This window comes from Xenopus laevis, chromosome 6L (genome assembly GCF_017654675.1).
Source record: "Xenopus laevis strain J_2021 chromosome 6L, Xenopus_laevis_v10.1, whole genome shotgun sequence".
In the NCBI taxonomy this organism is placed as follows: Eukaryota; Metazoa; Chordata; class Amphibia; order Anura; family Pipidae; genus Xenopus; species Xenopus laevis.
The window spans coordinates 50,921,749-50,942,427 of record NC_054381.1 but is presented as its reverse complement, the minus strand read 5'-3'; the positions used below and the strand labels follow the sequence as shown (position 1 = coordinate 50,942,427).

Below are 20,679 nucleotides of genomic sequence, written 5' to 3'. Positions count from 1 at the left end.
AGGCAACCCCTTAGTTGCTGACCTCTCACCTGCATTAGTTAGCCCTCATTTGGACTTCAGCCACATCTTTCACGTACACATATAACTGGATTTTCATTTAAACATCATACTGACAGCTATGTAGATAGATAGATAGATAGATAGATAGATTTAGTAGACAGAGAGAAAGAGATATTGATGATTGATAGATAGATATATACATAATATATAGATAGATATATAGATAATAGATAGATAGATAGATAGATAGATAGATAGATAGATACGAAAGAAAGAAAGAAAGAAAGAAAGAAAGAAAGAAAGAAAGAAAGAAAGAAAGAAAGAAAGAAAGAAAGAAAGAAAGAAAGAAAGAAAGAAAGATGGCTACGGCAACTAGACCCCCCAATTTTTAAAGAGAGAGAGAGAGAGAGAGAGAGAGAGAGATGATAGATAGAGAGACAAAGAGAAAGAGAGACAAATTATAGAGGATAGATAGAAAGAAAGAAATAAAGACAGACAGACAGACAGAAAGAAAGAAAGAAAGAAAGAAAGAAAGATAGATAGATAGATAGATAGATAGATAGTCCTAGAGAAAGATAGATAGATGATAGAGAAAGAGACAGAAAGAAAGATGGCTAAGGCAATTAGACCCCCCAATTTTTAAAGAGAGAGAGAAGATAGATAAAGAGACAAAGAGAAAGAGTGACAAATTATAGAGGATAGATAGAAAGAAAGACATAGAGAAAGATAGATAGATGATAGAGAAAGAAAGATGGCTAAGGCAACTAGACTCCCATTTTAAGAAAAGATGCTATAAAGACTTCTTGGCACAATACATTACAGAAGAGCTAACATATTACACTGTATAAAGAATATTTACTGCATAGATGTACTGTGTATTGTAGAAGCTACAATTACCATTTTGTTCTTTTTGTGCCCAATGCAAGATTTGTTCTTCACACCGAGGACAGAGTGGAACATATTAGTTACTATAATAAAATACCATTGCCTACTGAACTGTGTCCAAATTTATTGACCACAGATAGAATACATTTCTTCATGTACTCAGCTCCATGCAAAAAACATTTATTGCACTCTGAATATACAGTAGGTAGAAGCATTTGTCCATATTTGCCTAGACAATAACGATATTGGTAATAGGATATCTTTCTGTTGTTCTTTGGAGAAAGCAATGTGCTTAAAGGGCAAGTCACCACCGAAATAAAAATTTGCCTAATAAAAGAAAACATAATTCTAAACAACTTTCCAATACAGATGGACCCAAAAACATACAGCCAAAGCAACCCAGGAGTTTATTTAAGCAAAGAAGTTGAATATTCTTGAATTGCCAAGTCAGTCACCTGATCTGAACCCAATTGAGCTGCATTTCACTTGTTGAAGACTAAACATCGGAGAGAAAGCCCCACAAACAAACAGCAACTGAAAGCCACTGCAGTAAAGGCCTGGCAGAGCATTAAAATGGAGGAAACCCAGAATCTGTTGATGTCCATGAGTTCAAGACTTCAGGCTGTCATTGCCAGCAAAGGGTTTTCAACCAAGTAATATAAACGAACATTTTATTTTCAGTTTTTTTTAATTTATCCAATTACTTTTGAGCCCCTGAAATGAAGTGATTGTGTTACTAAAAGGCTTTAGTTCCTCACATTTATATGCAATCTTTTTGTTCAACCCACTGAATTAAAGCTGAAAGTCTACAGTTCAACTGCATCTGAAATGTTTCATTTAAAATTCATTGTGGTCATGTACAGACCCAAAATTAGGAAAAAAAAGTTGTCTCTGTCCAAAGATTTATGGGCCTAACTGTACATTTATTAAAAACGGTTAGCGTTTTAAAGTTGTTTGTAAAAACAATTGCTTTTGAAAGCAGCTTCTGCTTAACTCCTAGTTGTTACTTGCTAAACAATGTTGCAAAAGTCTTAGTTCCCCAGTATCAAAGAGAGGTCTGCTAATCAGCTGCCTTGTCTTTAGTGATGGGCGAATTTTTATCCCATTTCGCTTTGCCGAAAAATTTGCGTCTTTGAACAATCACATGGACCAGGAACACAATTCCATTTCTACTCTGAAGAATATAAGGTCTAAAGAGTATACATTTTTTTCTATGCAACTAGAATTTAATTGCATCTGTCTTAAGGGTCATCCTGCCTAGTATTGTCCATGTGATAGAGAATATTAAGAGATCACAGAGTTTCCTGCTGAATTGTGCTCAGTACAGGAAAAAGACCGAGTGTAATTTAATGGTATCTCTTTGTGCAGGATAACTAGAGCAAACTTTAGTTAGTTGGCACTTGACTTGTTGAACTGGCTAAGCCATGAAGACAATATGCTGTGCCCCACCTAGTTTCTTGTTAATGAATGATAATACAATGTACTGAAAGTGTGTGGGGGGCTATTCCAAGTCCCTGGCGCCTTTCCTTTTTTCTGAGTGATAGCCTGCAAAAGACCGTAAATTTTGCCGAAGCGTTCTGTGCCCTGGACGCAACTTCGCATCTTAGGGAATTACCGTTGTCCTGGTGAATTTACGCCTGGCGAAGTGTTGCGAAGTGGTCACTAGCGAGTTTGGGCCACTTAGGGAATTTGCCTCATACAGTCATTAATCCAACTATATAGTTAACTCTAATGGCCCAATTTACTAACATTCAGATCTTTTTTTTTTTCACTTATATTTTATTTCTCTAAAAATGTGTGTTTTTTTTTTTATTTCTCTAAGGGGGTTATATACTAAACTCCGAATGCAAAATCACGAAAAATTTGTGTTTTTATTTTTTATATATAAAATCTGACTTTTACCAAATCACAAATTTTATGGAATTTATTAAACCCCGAGGATGGAAAAGCCAGACTCTGAAAATCTGGCATCTCAGACCTGTCAAGGTTGCATAATAGTCAATGGGAGAAGACCCAATGACTTTTTGATGTGCGCTGGGTTTCGGGCAATACCCCAAAGTTTTCAGAGTTTTCGGGCAAAAATCTGAGTTTTGGGTGAAAAATCTGAAAAATAGTGAAAATAGGATGATATAATAAAAAATAAAGTGAAATTCAGATTTTTTTCCCACAATGCAAATTTTCGGGAAAATTTAATAATAAATAAGCGCAAAAAACCCAAACGGATTTGATCGGAGTTTACAGCAGAAAATATTGAGATAAATTCAAATTTTGATAAATAACCCCCTAAAACTCTAAAATTTGAGTGGTGTAAACGTGTAAAAACCACAAAACTTTGCAGTCAAGGTCCCACAGAAGTCAATAGGAGGCTGCGCTGATCCTACTGGACCTTTTTTTAAGCCATTCAGACTTTTTTTTTTCACTGGTAATTGTCTGAAAATTTCAAATTACTCAAAGTACAAAACCCATGGTGATATGTGTAAATTAATATGCAAATTTCAACTGAGATGAAATGAGCTTGAAAACATTACAATTTCTCATGTATTACTTCATTACAGTTGTGTTGCTTTAAGTTCCTACATGAAATTACTACCCTAAGTCAGTCCCTACTAGGAAACAGTGCAACACACTGTGATTAAATAGAAAAAGGTTTGATGAAATTGCACTTCAATTTGATTTTATGCTGCAACGAGAATACAGACATAAATAAAACATGCTTGATTTATAATAGTTTCCCTTGGAGGATCTCCCTGACTGAGCATTGCTCCTAATTGATACAGGCTTGCTCATTCTTTTATCTGCTGAGTGCCAGGGAAATGTTGTTTCAATACAGAGGGAGGTTAACATTTCAACCTGCTAATTCCCCCCTGGAGATCTGTTGAATATTCAAAAACACATACTGTATATATATATAATATATCAAATGTGTTTTCTGCAAAGGAAACTACATTGTAAGATTGTAAGCTCTCGAGCTCCTGTGGATATTTTTATGATTTCATATGTAAAGTAACCTTTGGATACATGAGAAATAAATGCCACATATACTATAGATGTATTTTAAAAATGAAGGCTATAAGTTCCCTGGCTACAGCTAAGAGTGGGGAAGTTGAAAGGGCACGTGTGCATTTTGCATATTACCGTGTTATGTCTGGGAGGGTGACGGGGAGGGGAAGTCTTTCTCTGGATACTGAATGTTCTTCGGCTGAACAGTGCAATTATCACTTGTCTGAATGGGAAATGCATCAGTACTGAACCCAGAGCAATAAAGCACAGCTAACTGCTGCCTGTCGGCTTGGAAGCATAAATGGAAATGGGTGCCTGAATTATAAATGTGACCAGCGCAGACCCACTAATCACTTCAAAATGTCTGCAGCTGGCAAGTGAGCGTAAGGTTGGCACTGGTATTAACAACCTTGACTGGCCTCACTTACTGGATTTGTAGCACTGTGGGAAAAAGTCATTCTCCCAACTGATCTTTTTATATAATTTCTTCCTATACAAATTGCACAGAGCGAGCCAGGAGGGAAATAGCAGAATTAAAAGATTGGAGCTGAGACAATGAACCAGAGACCTGTTATTTGGTGTGTGTGTATGTATGTAACAAAATACAATATCCTCGGTGCTGGCCCAGAACAACGGGAGCTGTAGTTTAGATAGAACAAGAGTGTATTGAGAGATGTGATATCAGTGTTACAGGTACAGTACAGACTACATCATAGGCTGCCATTGTGTTTGCCTAAACATGTTTTACTTCAACTCATCATCGTTGGGCAGTTTTAGTGTCGGCTGGGGGTTACACAGGCCCGGACTGGCAATATGTGGGTTCTGTGCACTCACAATTGCATTCGTTTTGATGCATTGGTCGCAATTTTGGCTTAAGCTACAATCCTTTTGGCCACAATGGCACTGGAAACCTGGAGAAAATGCTCCATCATAAAAAAAACCTGGTGATTTGCAACTGGAAATAGTACTCTGCACTGCATTTATCAATGAGCCTTTAACAACTTCCAGCTGAACATCCTGAAAATCCATTGTTCAAATATAACAACCTAAGGGTGGCCATAACTGACTTTTTGCTCCAGATTTCATTAGAAGAGAAAGACTTATCTCTTTATTCAATTCCAGCCAGGCCAGATGAAATTCAATCAGAATAACGTATCTCACTGTTTAGCACATGAAAGTCTGAAGTCTATGGGAAAAACTGGAACTGAATTAGGAGAAAAGTATTTTTCTCCTCAAACTGAATCTCGTATGATAAATCATAACATTAAGGGGGTTATTTATCAAGGTCCGAATTTATCTCAATATCGGCTGCTACAAACTCCGATCTAACCCGCTCTGGTTTTTAACGCTTATTTGTTATTACATTTTCCCTAAAATTTTCTTTTTCGAGAAAAGCTCAGATTTTCACTATTTTTTCGTGAATTTTCCCCGAAATTTCTGAATTTTTCTGAGTTTTCACCCGAAAGCTCCGAAAACATTGTGAAATTGCCCGAAATCCCCAACACAACCAAAAATGAATGGGACAGTTCCCGTTGACTTTTATGCAACCTCGACAGGTTTAAGATGCCATGTTTTTATATTTGGGCTTTTTAGCCCTCGGGGTTCAATAAATTCTGAAAAAATTTGTGATTTTAATATGTCCTTTTTTTTTTTTTTTTAAAAAACAAAACAGTTTTTCAGGTTTCTCATTGATTGTAATCTGACCCTATTTTGGGGAACACTTGCCCAAATTCAGTTTATCTTTTGAATCTTTAGACACAAAACAAACAAGTTTTCGGTCAAAAAAAAATGTGTTTTCGGGTGAAAAATCCCAAAAAATCGTGAAAATCGGATGAAAAATCTGGAAAAAAAAACTTGAAAATTTAATTTTTTTCCGCAAAGCAAATTTTCGGGAAAATTTTATAATAAATAAGCGTAAATAACCCGAGCGGATTTGATCGAAGTTTGTAGCAGAAAATATTGAGATAAATTCGAATTTTGATAAATAATCCCCTAAAAGTGTTTGTGCCTCAAGCCATAATATTGGGTAAAATCCCAACATGCAGAATATTGTTTCCTTCTGACATGAACCCAATGTTCTCATTTACTTAGGCCTCATACCACTTTGTCGTCAGTGATCTCCAGATGATCACAAAGCCACATAGCGGCTGCAATAATGTTGCAATTGTTAGTAGAAAACATGGGGCTTGCACCCGAATTGCATGCTGTGCCTCGTTCTCATTTAAAAAATTACCCCAAAACGAGTCTGCTTAACGTTAAGAAACACTGGTTTAAATAAATGGTTCATCAAAGCTTGTAGTCTACAAAAGAACGAATCAACACAGACGTGCAGAGAAGGTGTTTGTCAGAGTTAGCCATTAATAAAAAGGCTATATATATATATATATATATATATATATATATATATATATATATATATATATATGTATATATATATATATGTATATATATATATATAAATTGATGCCTACTTGCTTGAACAATAATACAGGTAGGTTAATTGGAGTTTTATGATATAGATTGTGTGTGTGCATGCAGTAGGGAAATTAGGTTGTAAAATCATCTGTAACAGAGATTAATGTGACTACATAAATATTCCCTGTAAAAAGCTGAATAATGCATTGGCACTACGGAAACAATCATAAGAAAAGTTTTGGGGGAATGTAATAAAAGTCACAAATGCTAAACATCAAATAGCATAAATTAAAAGAAAAATGAGCCTTTAACAGGGTGGAACATTTTTTACATTGTACATTGAAGTAGTACATAGCACATCTTTAATCTCGTTTGAAGGTCGCTTTTTTGGGGGGGGCAAAAATAAAAATACATTTCAGTAAGAATTAGTATTACGCACACTAGAGTTTGCGTACTAATACAAAGGATACATAAAAAACATGCAGCAACCTTCATGATTTCCAAAAATCACAATTTGTGTCTGTATTGTTGCATTACGTGCAAGCTTCTGCAGAAGCTATTTAGCAAATGGTGAACTCCAAGTTTCACTCATTGATCAATATGCCTCTAAAAATCTCCTAAGAATGAATAGAAAGTAGTGAAATATTACTGTGTGAGCTTTAATTTCACTGCCCCTGTATTGGGGTAATAAATGGCTATTTTCATCTAAATTTTGCTCACTGTTTATAATCATAAATGTGCCCCGTTACACACAAACTACGAGAAGTCTCTTTTTTCCATACAAGTTGGCAAAACTGTATTAAATATGTATTAAATATGGGCAAAGGAAAAACTGCTTTCACTAACATTTTTCCATTTATTGCTTGATGTTTGACATGAAAAAATACCATAATTACTGATTACATATGATGCATAGCAGGTTTTATTTAGTTATAGGGGTACATAACATATCAGTAGCTGAAGTCTTTACATTTAAAATGATGACAATACAAGCATGGGACCTGTTATCCAGAATGCTTGGATCTGGAGTCTTCTGGATAAGGGAACTCCATATTTTGTCTGTCTACTAAAATATACTTTAAACATTAAGGGGGTTATTTAATAAATTCTGAATGCAAAAATCACAAAAAATGTATGATTTTCTTTTAATAAAATCAGATTTTTAAAAAAATCACAATTTTTTTGGAATTTATTTAATCCCTAGGATCAGATATCAGAAAATCCGGCATCTCAGATCTGTCAGGGTTGCATATACGTAGTTTTTGGGCAAAAATCTGAGTTTGTAGGTGAAAAATCTGAAAAAATCTTGAAAATTTGATAAAAAATCTGAAAAAAAATAAAAATCTGATTTTTTCCTGCAAAGCAAATTGTCGGGAAAATGTAATAATAAATAAGCGTAAAAAAACCCAAGCGGATTTGATCGGAGTTTCTAGCAGAGTATATTGAGATAAATTCGGATTTTGATAAATAATCGCCTAAATAAACTCAATAAGATTGTTTTGTCTCTAATAAGGATTCATTATATCTGAGTTAGGATTGAGTACAACATACTGCTTTATTACTATATAGAGAAAAAAGAAAACGTTTCTACAAATTTGAATAATTTCATTAAAATAAAGTCTATGGGAGATTGTTTTCCCATAATTTGGAGCTTTCTGGATAGCAGGTCCTATAGATTCAAATCAGAGTTGTAAAATACAATGAATATGCATTGCTAATTCCATATATGATCTGTTTGACAATGACTGACATCTACATACACAAACACACAGTTAAAATGTTTAGTACGTACTTCTCCTTCTCTTGGCCACGGTCTGCCATTCTGTGTGTATTTACTCTGGTTTTGCCTCTTCTTTTGCCCTCCATCAGCAAATTTACACAGTAAAGGCTCTGGCGGAGCTGAAAAGACAAGATACCAACACATCATTATAACACTGAAGACATGATCCTGCCAGACATTCTCTGCATTTTCCATAACGCAAGGCTTTTGAAGCAAGATCCTGTAAAACTGTTTTACTTCTTAGTCTGAGCAATTGGCAGCTGCTCACATTTACTAGAGGTAAAAAAAAAAAAAAAAGGCTGTCGGAATCTAACGAGATTTGAATTATTGAAGAAAGGAAAATCTGCCTTGAGGTTTAGGTGACAACTATGTGTGTTTTTGTACAGATTTTTGAATAGAATAAGAAATAATAATAATAGCAGAATAAGCAATCCCCAAAACTTAATTTTCCGATTATAAAAACACAACAGGACAAAATTATAAAATTTAATTTAATCTATTTGATCTTTTTCACAGGATGGAGGTGCATTCTACAAAGCTGAGTGTGTGACTGCATCCTTTAAATAAGAAGTTTATTGCAGCAATAAAGCCGTGAACAAGTTGTTTCAGTGGTAAAATGAGTATAATGCAGACAGGTCATGTATGAAGTGTAAGTAAGGGGCGCCCTTCAATGTGCCTTTTGAATTTAATAGGTATACCAGGAAAAGACGTGGGGAAAAAGAACATTAGAGAAAGATTAGAGATTATTAGAAAGAAAGAAAAAATGGGTTTGAAGAAAAAAAATACTTCCCCTAATACATTGGAAAAACAGTGATTTAAAGGGGAAGTTCACCATTAGATTTAGGGGCAGATTTATCAAGGGATTGAATTGATCGAATTGAAATACTTCGACTTCAAATATCGAAGTCGAAGTATTTTTCACCGAATTTGGCCATCGAACTATCAAAACAAAATCGTTCGATCGTACAATTCGAACAATTTTGGCGTGCGATCAAAATATTTTACTTCGATGTGTTGTGGCTAACAAAGCACTTCGGCAGGTTTAATTTGGCGCAGTATCGAAGTCAAAGTTTTTTTTAAAGAGACAGTACTTCGATTATGGAATGGTCGAACATTCAAACGATTTTTTTGCTCCAAAAATCAATAAATTCAAGGTTTTTAAGCCTACAAACGTGAAACAAATTCGATGTATTCACAAATTTTTTTTTCAAGTTCAATTATAAGTAAATTAGCCAAATTCATGGATGTGAATTAGGTCAAGTTTGTTTCAGGTAAATTATGTGAAAATACATTTTAGTAAATAACTCCCTTAATAAACCCAATAGGCTGGGTTTGCTTCCAAAACGTATTAATTATATATTTGAATCAAGTACAAGGTATTGTTTTATAATTACAGAGAAAAAGGAAATCATTTTCATTATTTGTATAACATAGAGTCTATCGGACACGGCTTTTCTGTCATTTGGAGGTTTCCGGATAACGGATCCCATCCCATATATATTTTATGGGCTTAAAATATAGAAATAAATCCTTTATTTAGTCTAAACAGCAATGTTTTTTTTTCTACAGAAAGCCCCTTGAGTGCACAATTTCTTTATGGATAATTGTGAATTCCTTTTGGTAGCACTAGGGCAGTGTCTTTTTCTGAGCTGTGCACTTGCTACAATTACATTTCCATATACAGTATGTATATAAAGATGACATGGATATTATACATAGGGATGTCGCGGACTGTTCGCCCACGAACTAATTCGCGCGAACATCGACCGTTCGCGTCCGCCGAATGTTCGCGAACGTCGCGCGACGTTCGCCAATTTGGGTTCGCCTTAGCTGGCGCTTATTTTTGCCCTCTCACCCCAGAGCAGCAGATACATGGCAGCCAATCAGGAAGCTCTCCCTCCTGGACCACCCCCACACCCCCTGGACCACTCCCCTTCCATATATAAACTGAAGCCCTGCAGCGTTTTTTCATTCTGCCTGTGTGTGCTTGGAAGATCTAGTGTAGGGAGAGAGCTGTTTAGTGATTTGAGGGACAGTTGATAGTAACTTTGCTGGCTAGTAATCTACTTGATACTGCTCTGTATTGTAGGGACAGAACTCTGCAGGGATTTGAGGGACATTTTAGGTTAGGTAGCTTTGCTGGCTAGTAATCTACCTTCTACTGCAGTGCTCTGTATGTAGCTGCTGTGGGCAGCTGTCCTGCTGCTGATCTCTCATCTGCTGACTGCTGCCTGTAACCCAATAGTCCTTGTAAGGACTGCTTTTATTTTCTTTTTTGTTTTTTTTACTTTGCTACTGTAAGATCCCAGTGCTATTAGTCTAGCTGTGTTGGGGAGTGGGACTGGTGTGCTGCTCCTCCTAGTAGTTCACCACCACCAGCACCAACCAGAGTCAAAATTGTTACAAAGTATCTTATTTGCACCTGTTAGCTGTTCTGAGCTCTCTGCCAAAAGCTAATTAAGTTAGAAACTGTTTTTTTTCTGGCTGTTCAGTGCAGAGAAAAGAGGGACTTTCCAGTACAAAAGAGGGACAGGGGGTTGAGTGGTCAAAAGAGGGACAGTTGGGAGGTATGCAAGTGCCACCTAGCTGTGTGAGCTTTTTCACATTCTGTCTAAATAACAATAATAATTCCGTGTCCGTAAACATCACCTGAGTGATGTTTTTACAGCAGCAATAATATATTCCGTATCCACTACTGTATACGTTGCCCTTGCAGGCATTGTTTGCCCAGTCTTTAACCAAGTGCCACCTAGCTGTGTGAGCTTTTTCACATTCCGTGTCCAGAAACATCACCTGAGTGACGTAGTGTGATTTCTGCCCTTTACAGCACAAAACGCAGCGCTGTGTCAACAATGTATTTTTCAGATACATTTTTGCCCTTGATCCCCCTCTGGCATGCCACTGTCCAGGTCGTTGCACCCTTTAAACAACTTTAAAATCATTTTTCTGGCCAGAAATGTCTTTTCTAGCTTTTAAAATTCGCCTTCCCATTGAAGTCTATGGGGTTCGCGACGTTCGCGAACCGTTCGCATTTTTGACGCAAGTTCGCGAATATGTTCGCGAACATTTTTTCCGCCGTTCGCTACATCCCTAATTATACATACAAGTCAACCAGATTAAAATTCCTAAAAGCTTCTGTGTTAACTGCGGCAGTTAAAACAAAGTTGGAAATCACTGATAACAGATTCATATGTAGAGAAAGGTGGAAAGGAAACAGCATTCATTATCGATATTAAAACTCTGGAAGCAAATTCATAGAGAACAGATGTTCGTTGTCGTTTCAGTTAAGACAAAGGAGGCTTTCATAACTCTGTGGATCTCTGTGGGGGGAGAGGTTAACTTGAAATAGTACATGCTAAGCCCAAATGTCACCGCCTGCAACAAATTATTTCCCAAATTATAAAAACCATATGAACTTTACATTTTTGCTTTGGTGAGTTCTTGGCCGACCACCTGAGTACACAGATACCACAGCAGAGTTTTCAGCCTGTAGCTCATTTCAAGCTGTGTGACTGCTGTCCAATCAATGTTCAAGGGTACAGAAGGATACACCAAGTAGAGCAAATTCACATTTTCTGCTAAGATAATCATTGCGCCTATTTTAGTTGTAGTGGTCGTTCTTTAATTTTATGAATAGAATACATATCTTTAGTGCTAAATTAAATAATGGGCCATATTACAGTAGTATTAAAGCAGATATTTTATTTCAGGATGACATCTAGCCGGGGGCCCAGAGCCAGACATTCTTCTTGTATTGATCTCAAATGAATTAATGGTGGCCCGTCCTGAAATATTGTGTAGATCAACATTTATCATTTTTAGATTACTGAAATATTGTTCAGAAAATGATGTATTCATTCCTACACTGCACCCTCTGTAACCCCTCTGTAACTCTCCTGGGAGCCATTATCCAGAAACCCATTATCCAGAAAGCTCAGAATGGCGAAAAGACCATCTTCCATAGACATTTTAAGCAAATAATTGTGATTTTTTTAAAAATTATTTCTTTTTTCGCTGTTATAATAAGACAGTATTATTGTACTTGACCCGAAATAAGATATAATTAAGACTTATTGAATGCTAAATGTTAGGGGCAATTTACTGAAATCTGAATGCAAAAATCACAAAAAATCATGATTTTTTAATATAAAATCAGACAAATTTTTTTATTAAAACCCAAGGATGGAAAAGAAAGAATTTAAAAGTCCGGCATCTCTGTCAATGGGAGAGGTCCCAATGATTTTTTGAAGTCTGCTGGGTTTCGTGCAAAAATTGTGAAAATTGGATGAAAAATTAAAAAAAAAAATTGTGAAAATCAAATTTATTCCCCGCAAAAAAAAATTCGGGAAAGTGTATTAATAAATAAGCCGAAAAAACCTGTGCGGATTTGGTCTGAGTTTTTTCCAGAAAATATTGAGACAAATTCAGACTTTGATGAATAACCCCCTTAATATAATACTTTTAAGCAGACTTAAGACATGGAGATGCAAAATACGGAAAGAACCCTTATTCGGAAAACCCCAGGCCCTGAGCATTCTGTATAACAGGTCCTATCCCTATAGTATGGGGGGAGGGACAACATCAATATTATTGGTGCAAGTACATTAAGGTGCATTGGGTTACATGTTTATAAAACGAACAACCTATAGGAGTGGAATTTATTTTATATGTTAAAAAATGGGAAAATGTAACAGTACAACTGAACTGATGTACAGGTATGGGACCCATTATCCAGAATGTTCGGGACCTGGGGTTTTAGATCTTCATACATTTAGGGGGTTATTTATCAAAGTCCGAATTTAACTCAATATTTTCTGCTATAAACACCGATCATATCTGCTCTGGTTTTTTACGCTTATTTATTACATTTTCCCGAAAATTTACTTTTTCACCCAATTTTCATGAATATCATGATTTTTTTCGTAATGTTCACCCGAAAACTCAGCGCACATCAAAAAATCATTGGGACTTTTCCCATTGACTTATATGCAACCTCGACAGGTCTGAGATGCCGGATCTTTAGATTCTGACTTTTCCAACCTTGGGGTTTAATAAATTCCGAAAAGATTTTATAAAAAAAAAAATCATGATTTTTTCGTGATTTTTGCATTCTGAGTTTAGTAAATAACCAGTGATTGGCGAATTTCTCGTTTCCCTTTCCGGCAAAATTCGGGAAATGGTGAAAAATTGGATTATTTGATTATAATGGAGTCTATGGGACACAGCTTTTCCTTAATTCTGAGCTTTCTGGATAATGGGCTTCCGGATATTGGATCCCATACCTGTATACTGTATGAGGTTGAAAAGGAAAGAATGTAACTTACAAATGTGGGAACAATATCATAATGTATAAATATGGTGGCTTTGACCTACTAAGACTGTTTTGTTCTAAATAAAGACAAAGTCAATCAAAGGTCCAGCAGCCTATTGATGAAACTCTGTTTTATTTCACCTTGCCACCCAGCGTGACAGCTTCGGCTTGAGTTGTTAGCCTAAAACTGATACGAACTTCAGTTGTCAGCAGCTCCTCTCCCTGACCTTGCTTATTTCTAATAGAAGGAATCCACACTGCCTGGTGACCAGGAGAAGGAGGCATTTGTGTTTAACTGTGTGCATCCAGCCGCTTTCACTAGATGGCAGGAACAAATATCTGCTGCTATGCCAGCTGGACACTGTTCAGCTGCTAACAATTTTTTAAAGGAATACATTAAAGTCAATTTCAAAATGTAAGGGGTGAAGATGCCCATACATGCAAAATATTGCAATCACTAGCGCAGAAGTGTCATCTCCTAAGCTAGTAAAATAAGAGTTCAGGTAAAAACTATAAGTACTTGGCAAAAATAAACCTTAGAAAATATGGAATGTACAGTATAAAGAATATGCAAAAAAAATCAACACAAGTCATATGTATATTTAGTAAAGATGTGTTATGGGTAAGGCTATCTCTAACAAACTCTATTTTAAAATAATAATTTTTTTAAAATGACTTTCCTGGTAATAATAGAAAGGTACCTTTTACATTTGGTAACCAAGATACATGAATCCATATTGGTGGCAAAACATTCTTACTGGGTTTAAAAAATGCTTGAATTATTTTTTAGCAGACTTAATGTATGTTGATCCAAATCAAAGAAAGACCCCTTATCCAGAAAACCCCAGTTTTATTGGGAAAATGACTCTTATCCTACTGGTACATTACATTTTAATTTTTACATTTTCATTTTCAGTACTTTGAGGCTCATTTTAATGGAAGGAAGTCCGACATCTACTACCTATCAGAGCCCAATCCTTGCAGCTGTGCAGGAAATACATGAAGGACTAGCAGAAAAAATGGCCTTAGGATCATAATTGAAGTTGCACTGCCCCATTAATTGTGTTTTGTTGAAACAAGGTACCATTGATAAGTGTTGTCCTTTAGGTGGATATGCATCAGAACTACTGTTCATGTTATGAAATAAAATCCAAGTGTCCTTTTGTCATGTGATGAAGAGATATTTGGATATCACTAGTGTAATCCCTCAGTGTCTTCTCATATACAACCATGTTGCTAAATCGGCAAGTTATCCAGAAAGCTCTGAATTATGGGCAACACATCATATAAGCTCTATTTTAATCAAATAATGACATTCTTTTCATAATTTTCTTTTTCCCTGTAATAATAAAACAGTACCTTCGAAGGATTTTAATCCAACGATCGAAGGAAAATCCTTCGATCAAAAAAAGGTTAGCAAGCCTATGGGGACCTTCCCCATAGGCTAACATTGACTTCGGTAGGTTTTATCTGCCGAAGTAGGGGGTCGAAGTTTTTTTTAAAGGGAAAGTACTTCGACTATCGAATGGTCGAATAGTCGAACGATTTTTACTTCGAATCGTTCGAATCGAAGTCGAAGGTCGTAGTCGAAGGTCAAAGTAGCCCATTCGATGGTCGAAGTACCCAAAAAATACTTCGAAATTCGAAGTATTTTTCATTCGAATCCTTCACTCGAGCTGAGTGAATCGGCCCCCTAGGGGTTATTTATCAAAATCCGATTTCTTTCTGATTATTTTATTAAAAAAAAGTGAGACCAAAGTAGAATCCGTGTTTTGACCTTATTTATTATTAAAAAAAATCAGGGAAAACGTAATAAAATTGAGTGAAAATCCAAATCGTATGATTTTTTCCCTGAATCGCTCAAGTTTTTTGGGCTTTTTCCAGAGAAGCTCGAATTTCCTGAAATAGTCGGATTTTCAGGCTAAATCCAGCGCAGACCACAGAAACTTCCAAACAGGATAGGGACCTCTTCCATTTATTATATACAACTTCAGCAGGTCTGAGATGGCGAATTTTTGGATTCTGATTTTTTGCAGCCTCGGGATATAATAAATCTCAAAAATGTTCGGTTTGTTTTCCAAATTTTTAGATTTTTTAATATTCAGACTTTAATAAATAACCCCCATAGTGAGTGATTCTTCCATTGCTAATGTCTTAAGCCTTGTCTAGAATTAATGTATCAAATAGATTTGGTGACTCAAAGTTAGCTATTGTAGGGGACTTTTGTGGGTAACAGATAAACCTCCCTTGTCTAATAAAAACTATATTTATGAATGTAAACACTGCACACCTGGTGTGGATGGCTTGGAAATCGCACATAAAGCCAAATATTTAGTGACCTCAATGAAGTCATGTTTATAACCTGCTTGAGGAGGGAATGCTGACAATTTCTGAAAGAGCTGGGAGAGAAAAATGGGATACGCATGGGCTGTTTGGATCAATAACAGGTACTGCTGAAGAGAAGTAGAACCAATCTATTAAAGATGACCTAGACAGAAAAGCTGTTTATCCAGTGCAGGAGATGCTAAAGATATAATCATAATAGTCAATTATTGGAAGGTTGGGGGAGAAAAGATGTTCTGATTCATTACAAGATGTCCGAACAAGAAGCTATGCTATTCCTTAGAACAGGTGCTGAGGATCCAGCTGTGTGATTTACTATAGTGCTGCTCAGGTTTATGGCACGCTTGAGGGGGTTTATGTGAGGAGAAGCAGTGCTGATCCATTACTGAAGTTAACATGATAGCAAGAGGCTGCAGTGATTCATAACAGGGGCTTCTGGGAAAGAAGAAACTGTGCCAATCCACTAAACACATTCCAGAGAGAGAAGCTTTGCTTATCCTTTTTCTGTTAATCCATTATTGCAGGGTTGCCGAGAAAATCTCTTCTGACTATTTAGTGACACCTGAACAAGAAGCTGTTCTATGAGCACAGTTGTTCCGAATGAAAATGTTCTGATCTTCAAAGCTGGAAGATTCAGGAAGGCTTTTTGCCTCCACCCCCAAAAAAATCATATATGTTCATACTGTATGTAATTACAAGTTCTTAAAGGAGAAGGAAAGCTCCAAGACAGTTTATTGCCAACATATTAGCCACAATAGTGCAAGCTAGAATGCTATATTTATTCTGCAGAATGCTTTACCATACCTGAGTATACAGCTCTAGACACTGTCTCTGTTTTTTTAGGATAGATGCTGCAATATAAACTTACAGCAGGAATGGGAGGAGGGAGGGGGAGAGGAGCAAACTGAGCATGCTCAAGCCCTGCCCTGGAGGTTTCAGCTGAAAACAGGAAGTCTGATACAGAAGTCCATGTTTACACAATAGAAGGAAAGAAATGTTGTGTTTCTTTTAACAGAGGACTCAGAGCAGCATTACTCTGAGGGTTTCCTTTCTGATAAAGCTTACTTAATTTTAGCCTTTCATTCTCCTTTAAATGGAAAGCCTTCTTCTGGTAGCCGCCGCAAACACACTTTTTAACAAGTGGACTTGGTACACCATTGTAAGTAATAATTTGTGTATTGGTAATGTACATTGTTAAAAGTTTCCAAACTATTTTGCCAGAGATTTTATATATATATATTTTGGTTTCAGCATGTTTTTGGCTAACAACCTTCATCACTGTTGCTGTATCTACAAGACCACAGTCTCTGACCTTTAATAAGAGTTTATTAAATGTAGGTCTAAGGTGATATCTAATGTTTTTTTTTTTTGCTTTATAAGATGGTGATGACATAAAGTCTCATCCTTTTTGCCTTAAATGAATACAGCACCTCTATGCAATCATTTCATAGAAAGTTCTCAGCCTTGCACTGTGCATGTTTCATGCCCTTACCGTTGAAAGGTAAATCTTCATTTAAGATGAGAATATGTTAAAAAAAAAACAAAAGAGAAGATTAAAGGACTCACATATTTTTAGTTAAGCAATATCAGCCATAGCTAATTCCAGTTTTCTAAATAACCATGGCATTCACTACAACATTCAGATGTGAATTGTGCAGAGACAACGCCATCAATCAGTTTAATGGTATCAAGATGCTGGTCTATAAAATGGCTTATTGCGAATCTCAACTGCAAAAAGTTCATAGTTTCACACCGAATACTTTATGTGCATTGTCACGTATTTTTATTGGTCAAGCAAGTACTTTGGAAAACCTGACCCAAATACTTTTATAAAGATCAAAGGCTAGATAGTGGATCTATTTTGTTTATTTCATAACTTACTGTAAAATTCAGTTCAACAGAATTTAAAGTTTATTTGAGAAAATGTGTTTTTGCACACTATTTAAACCACGTTTCACCTTTGTGTGGCTACATATTTAACTGGACACCTGTTAATAGAGGATAGGAAAGGAAAGGTTCTACATGGATTATAAATCTGTTGTAGGCTGCTGAAGTTTATTTAGGAGCATTTATTTCAGTCATATTTGTATCATTATTATTATTTATTTATAAAATATTGATTAATATAGAATACAATGAAACAATATTCATGTAATAATCTTTAGCACTGCACAACAAATTTGAAATTTTTTTTAAATAGATTTCATCACATTTAGGGGCAGATTTATCAAGCGTCGAATTTTGAAGTAAAAAATACAGTACTTCGAAATTGGACCATCGAATTAAAGTACTTCGAATATCGAATTCAAACTTTTTTCATCGAATTTGGGTATTCTGTGGTAAATCGTTAGATTGAACGATTAAATACTTTAATCGAATGATTTTAACGTACGATTGAACGATTTTTCTTCGACTTCAGAAAACTTAGAAAAATGCTGTAGAAGGTCCCCATAGGCTAATATAGCACTTCGGCAGGTTTAATTTGGCGAAGTATTGAAGTCGAAGTTTTTTTAAAGAGACAGTACTTCGATTATCTTACAATTATTTTACTTAGAATCGTATTCGAAGTCAAAGTCGTAGTATCCTATTCGATGGTCGAAGTATCCAAAAAATTTCTTTGAATTTCGAATTTTTTTACTTCGAAAATTCCCTCGAATTCACTTCGACCCTTGATAAATCTGCCCCTTGTGGTATTAGAGAAAGTGAGTTTAGTTGTGGTTTCAAAAACCTCTGAAACCACTAAAATGAGACTGTTGATAAATAGGCCTCCATGACTCTTCTGGATTTCCATTAGAAGTAGTCACAGCAAGGCAGCATTGTCCTATCAATAATTATTACGTTGGCTTATGTGAATATAGCATAGAAGGTTTTGCCGTCGATCAGAAGCCCTCAGCTTGTGCTTACACAATTTTAAGCTCCCGTACAAGCTCATAGCAAGAATACAGATATACTCTATAATATAAATACGTATAAATGAATACGTGATCCTGTGGGCAAGCTGTTGTGCCAGAGATCTGGAGTCACATTGTTCAACTGTTAAACAAATAATTTTTCCATACTTTAAAAATCGCGGTAGATGATAAGAATTACAGCTAGGAATGAGCAGACTTTTTCACTTGGCACCTATTTTATAAGACAAAATTGATTTAACCTTATGTATAAATGTTACATATTGACTGCAGTAACATTGCTTTAGTAGATTGTTTCAACTGTTCGTTTAGGCTGTACCCCATTTATCCGACTTCATCAAAATCTATATTGCTTGAGATACACATGTGATTTTAAAGGAGAAGGAAAGCTACAGAGGCTGTTTATTGCAAAAAGATTAGCCACAATAGTGCAAGCTTTAACACTATATTTATTCTGCAGAATGCTTTACCATACCTGAGTAAACAGCTCTATAAGCGCTCTGTTTGTTTAGCATAAAGCAGCCATATTAGCTTGGTATGAAATCACTTCCTGCCTGAGCCTCTCATAGCGCTGGGCTCAGATTACAGCAGGGAGGGGAGGAGGAGAGGGGAAAAGGGAGGGGGAGAGGGAAGCAAACTGAGCATGCTCATTCTGTGCCCCTGAGGTTTAAGCTGAAAACAGGAAGTCTGATACAGAAGCCCATGTATACACAATAAAAGGAAAGAAATGAGGTGTTTCTTTTGAAACTTTTTTAGGTTTTACTGGTGTATTTATATAGACCTTTCTGATAAAGCTTACTTAATTATAGCCTTTCCTTCTCCTTTAAAGGGGTGCTTCACCTTTGAGTTAACTTTTAGTATTTTATAAAATGGCTAATTCTAAGCAACTTTCTAATTGGTCTTCATTTTTTGTTTTTTATAATTTCTGAATTATTTTCCTTCTTATTCTTCTGACCCTTTCTAGCTTTCAAATGGGGGTCACTGATGCCATCTATAAAACAAATGCTCTGTAATGCTACAAATGTATTGTTAATGTTACGTTTTATTACTCGTTCTATTCAGGCCCCTCCTATTCATATTCCAGTCTCGTTTTCAAATCAATACTGCAATGGAATAAGGTTGAATCGGGAACACACCTATGGGTTATTTATTAAATCTTGATTTAAAGAGTTATCATACCCTGAAGCTGCTAAAATCTGACTCTGAAAATCCGCAAATCTCAAACCAGCTGAGGTCATGTAGAAGTCAATGCAAGATGTCCCTTTTACAATTTTAAGATTTTGTGCTCTGCGATCTGGATTTCATCTGATAATCCAGAGTCTTTTTTGAGTTATTTTATTGATTAATAAGATTAAATTATGGATGGGAGTTTGGTCGAGCTTGGTTTAATAAAAAGATGAGATGAATTTGAGTTTAAGTAAATAACCCCCCTAAAGTACGTTAGGGGCAGATTTATTAAGGGTCGAAGTGAAAATTCGAATTTCAAGCTATTTTTCTGTACCTCAGCTATCGAATAGGCCAAAATTTGATTCGAATTTGAAAAATTTGAAATTTATCATGTACTGTCTCTTTAAAATGTCGACTTTGACCATTCACCATCTAAAACCTGACGAATAGCCTATGGGGGACCTCCTAGAACCTATTCGGAGTCCATTGGTGGACTTTGAAAAATCCAAGTTTTTTTTTTAAAATGCTTCGAATTTAATTTGCTCGAATATGATCTTAATTCGATTCGAACTATTCGAATACAGCCTATTCACCTGCAGAAAAAAACTGTTGGTTTTTTTTTAAACATTTCGGTTTGTCTTTTTTTATTTGAATTTCAAAGTTATGGGAGTTCAGAAAAACTCCCATTACTTTGAAATTCGACCCTTGATAAATCTGCCCCTTTGAATATCAATTACTGATTTAGCAATATCCCTATATTTACATTTAATTTACAGAACCCAGTTTCAGTCTGCAAGCCCTTTTATGGAGGCTTTGCAGTTTATACTTCTCAATAGCAAAATAAGTAAATATTGCTTAAATGTGGATTC

The 20,679-nt window shown here is 35.8% G+C and overlaps 1 protein-coding gene across 3 annotated transcripts in view; it reads right to left on the bottom strand.

Annotated features, from left to right (window-relative positions):
* rbms3.L (RNA binding motif single stranded interacting protein 3 L homeolog) overlaps positions 1-20,679 on the bottom strand; it is a 343,617-nt gene that overhangs the window by 29,160 nt on the left and 293,778 nt on the right. For all 3 annotated transcript variants that reach the window (XM_018267467.2, XM_018267469.2, XM_018267468.2), the window contains exon 7: positions 8,093-8,199. In XM_018267467.2, coding sequence (XP_018122956.1) covers positions 8,093-8,199 — 107 coding nt within the window. The remainder of the gene's footprint in view (positions 1-8,092; positions 8,200-20,679) is intronic.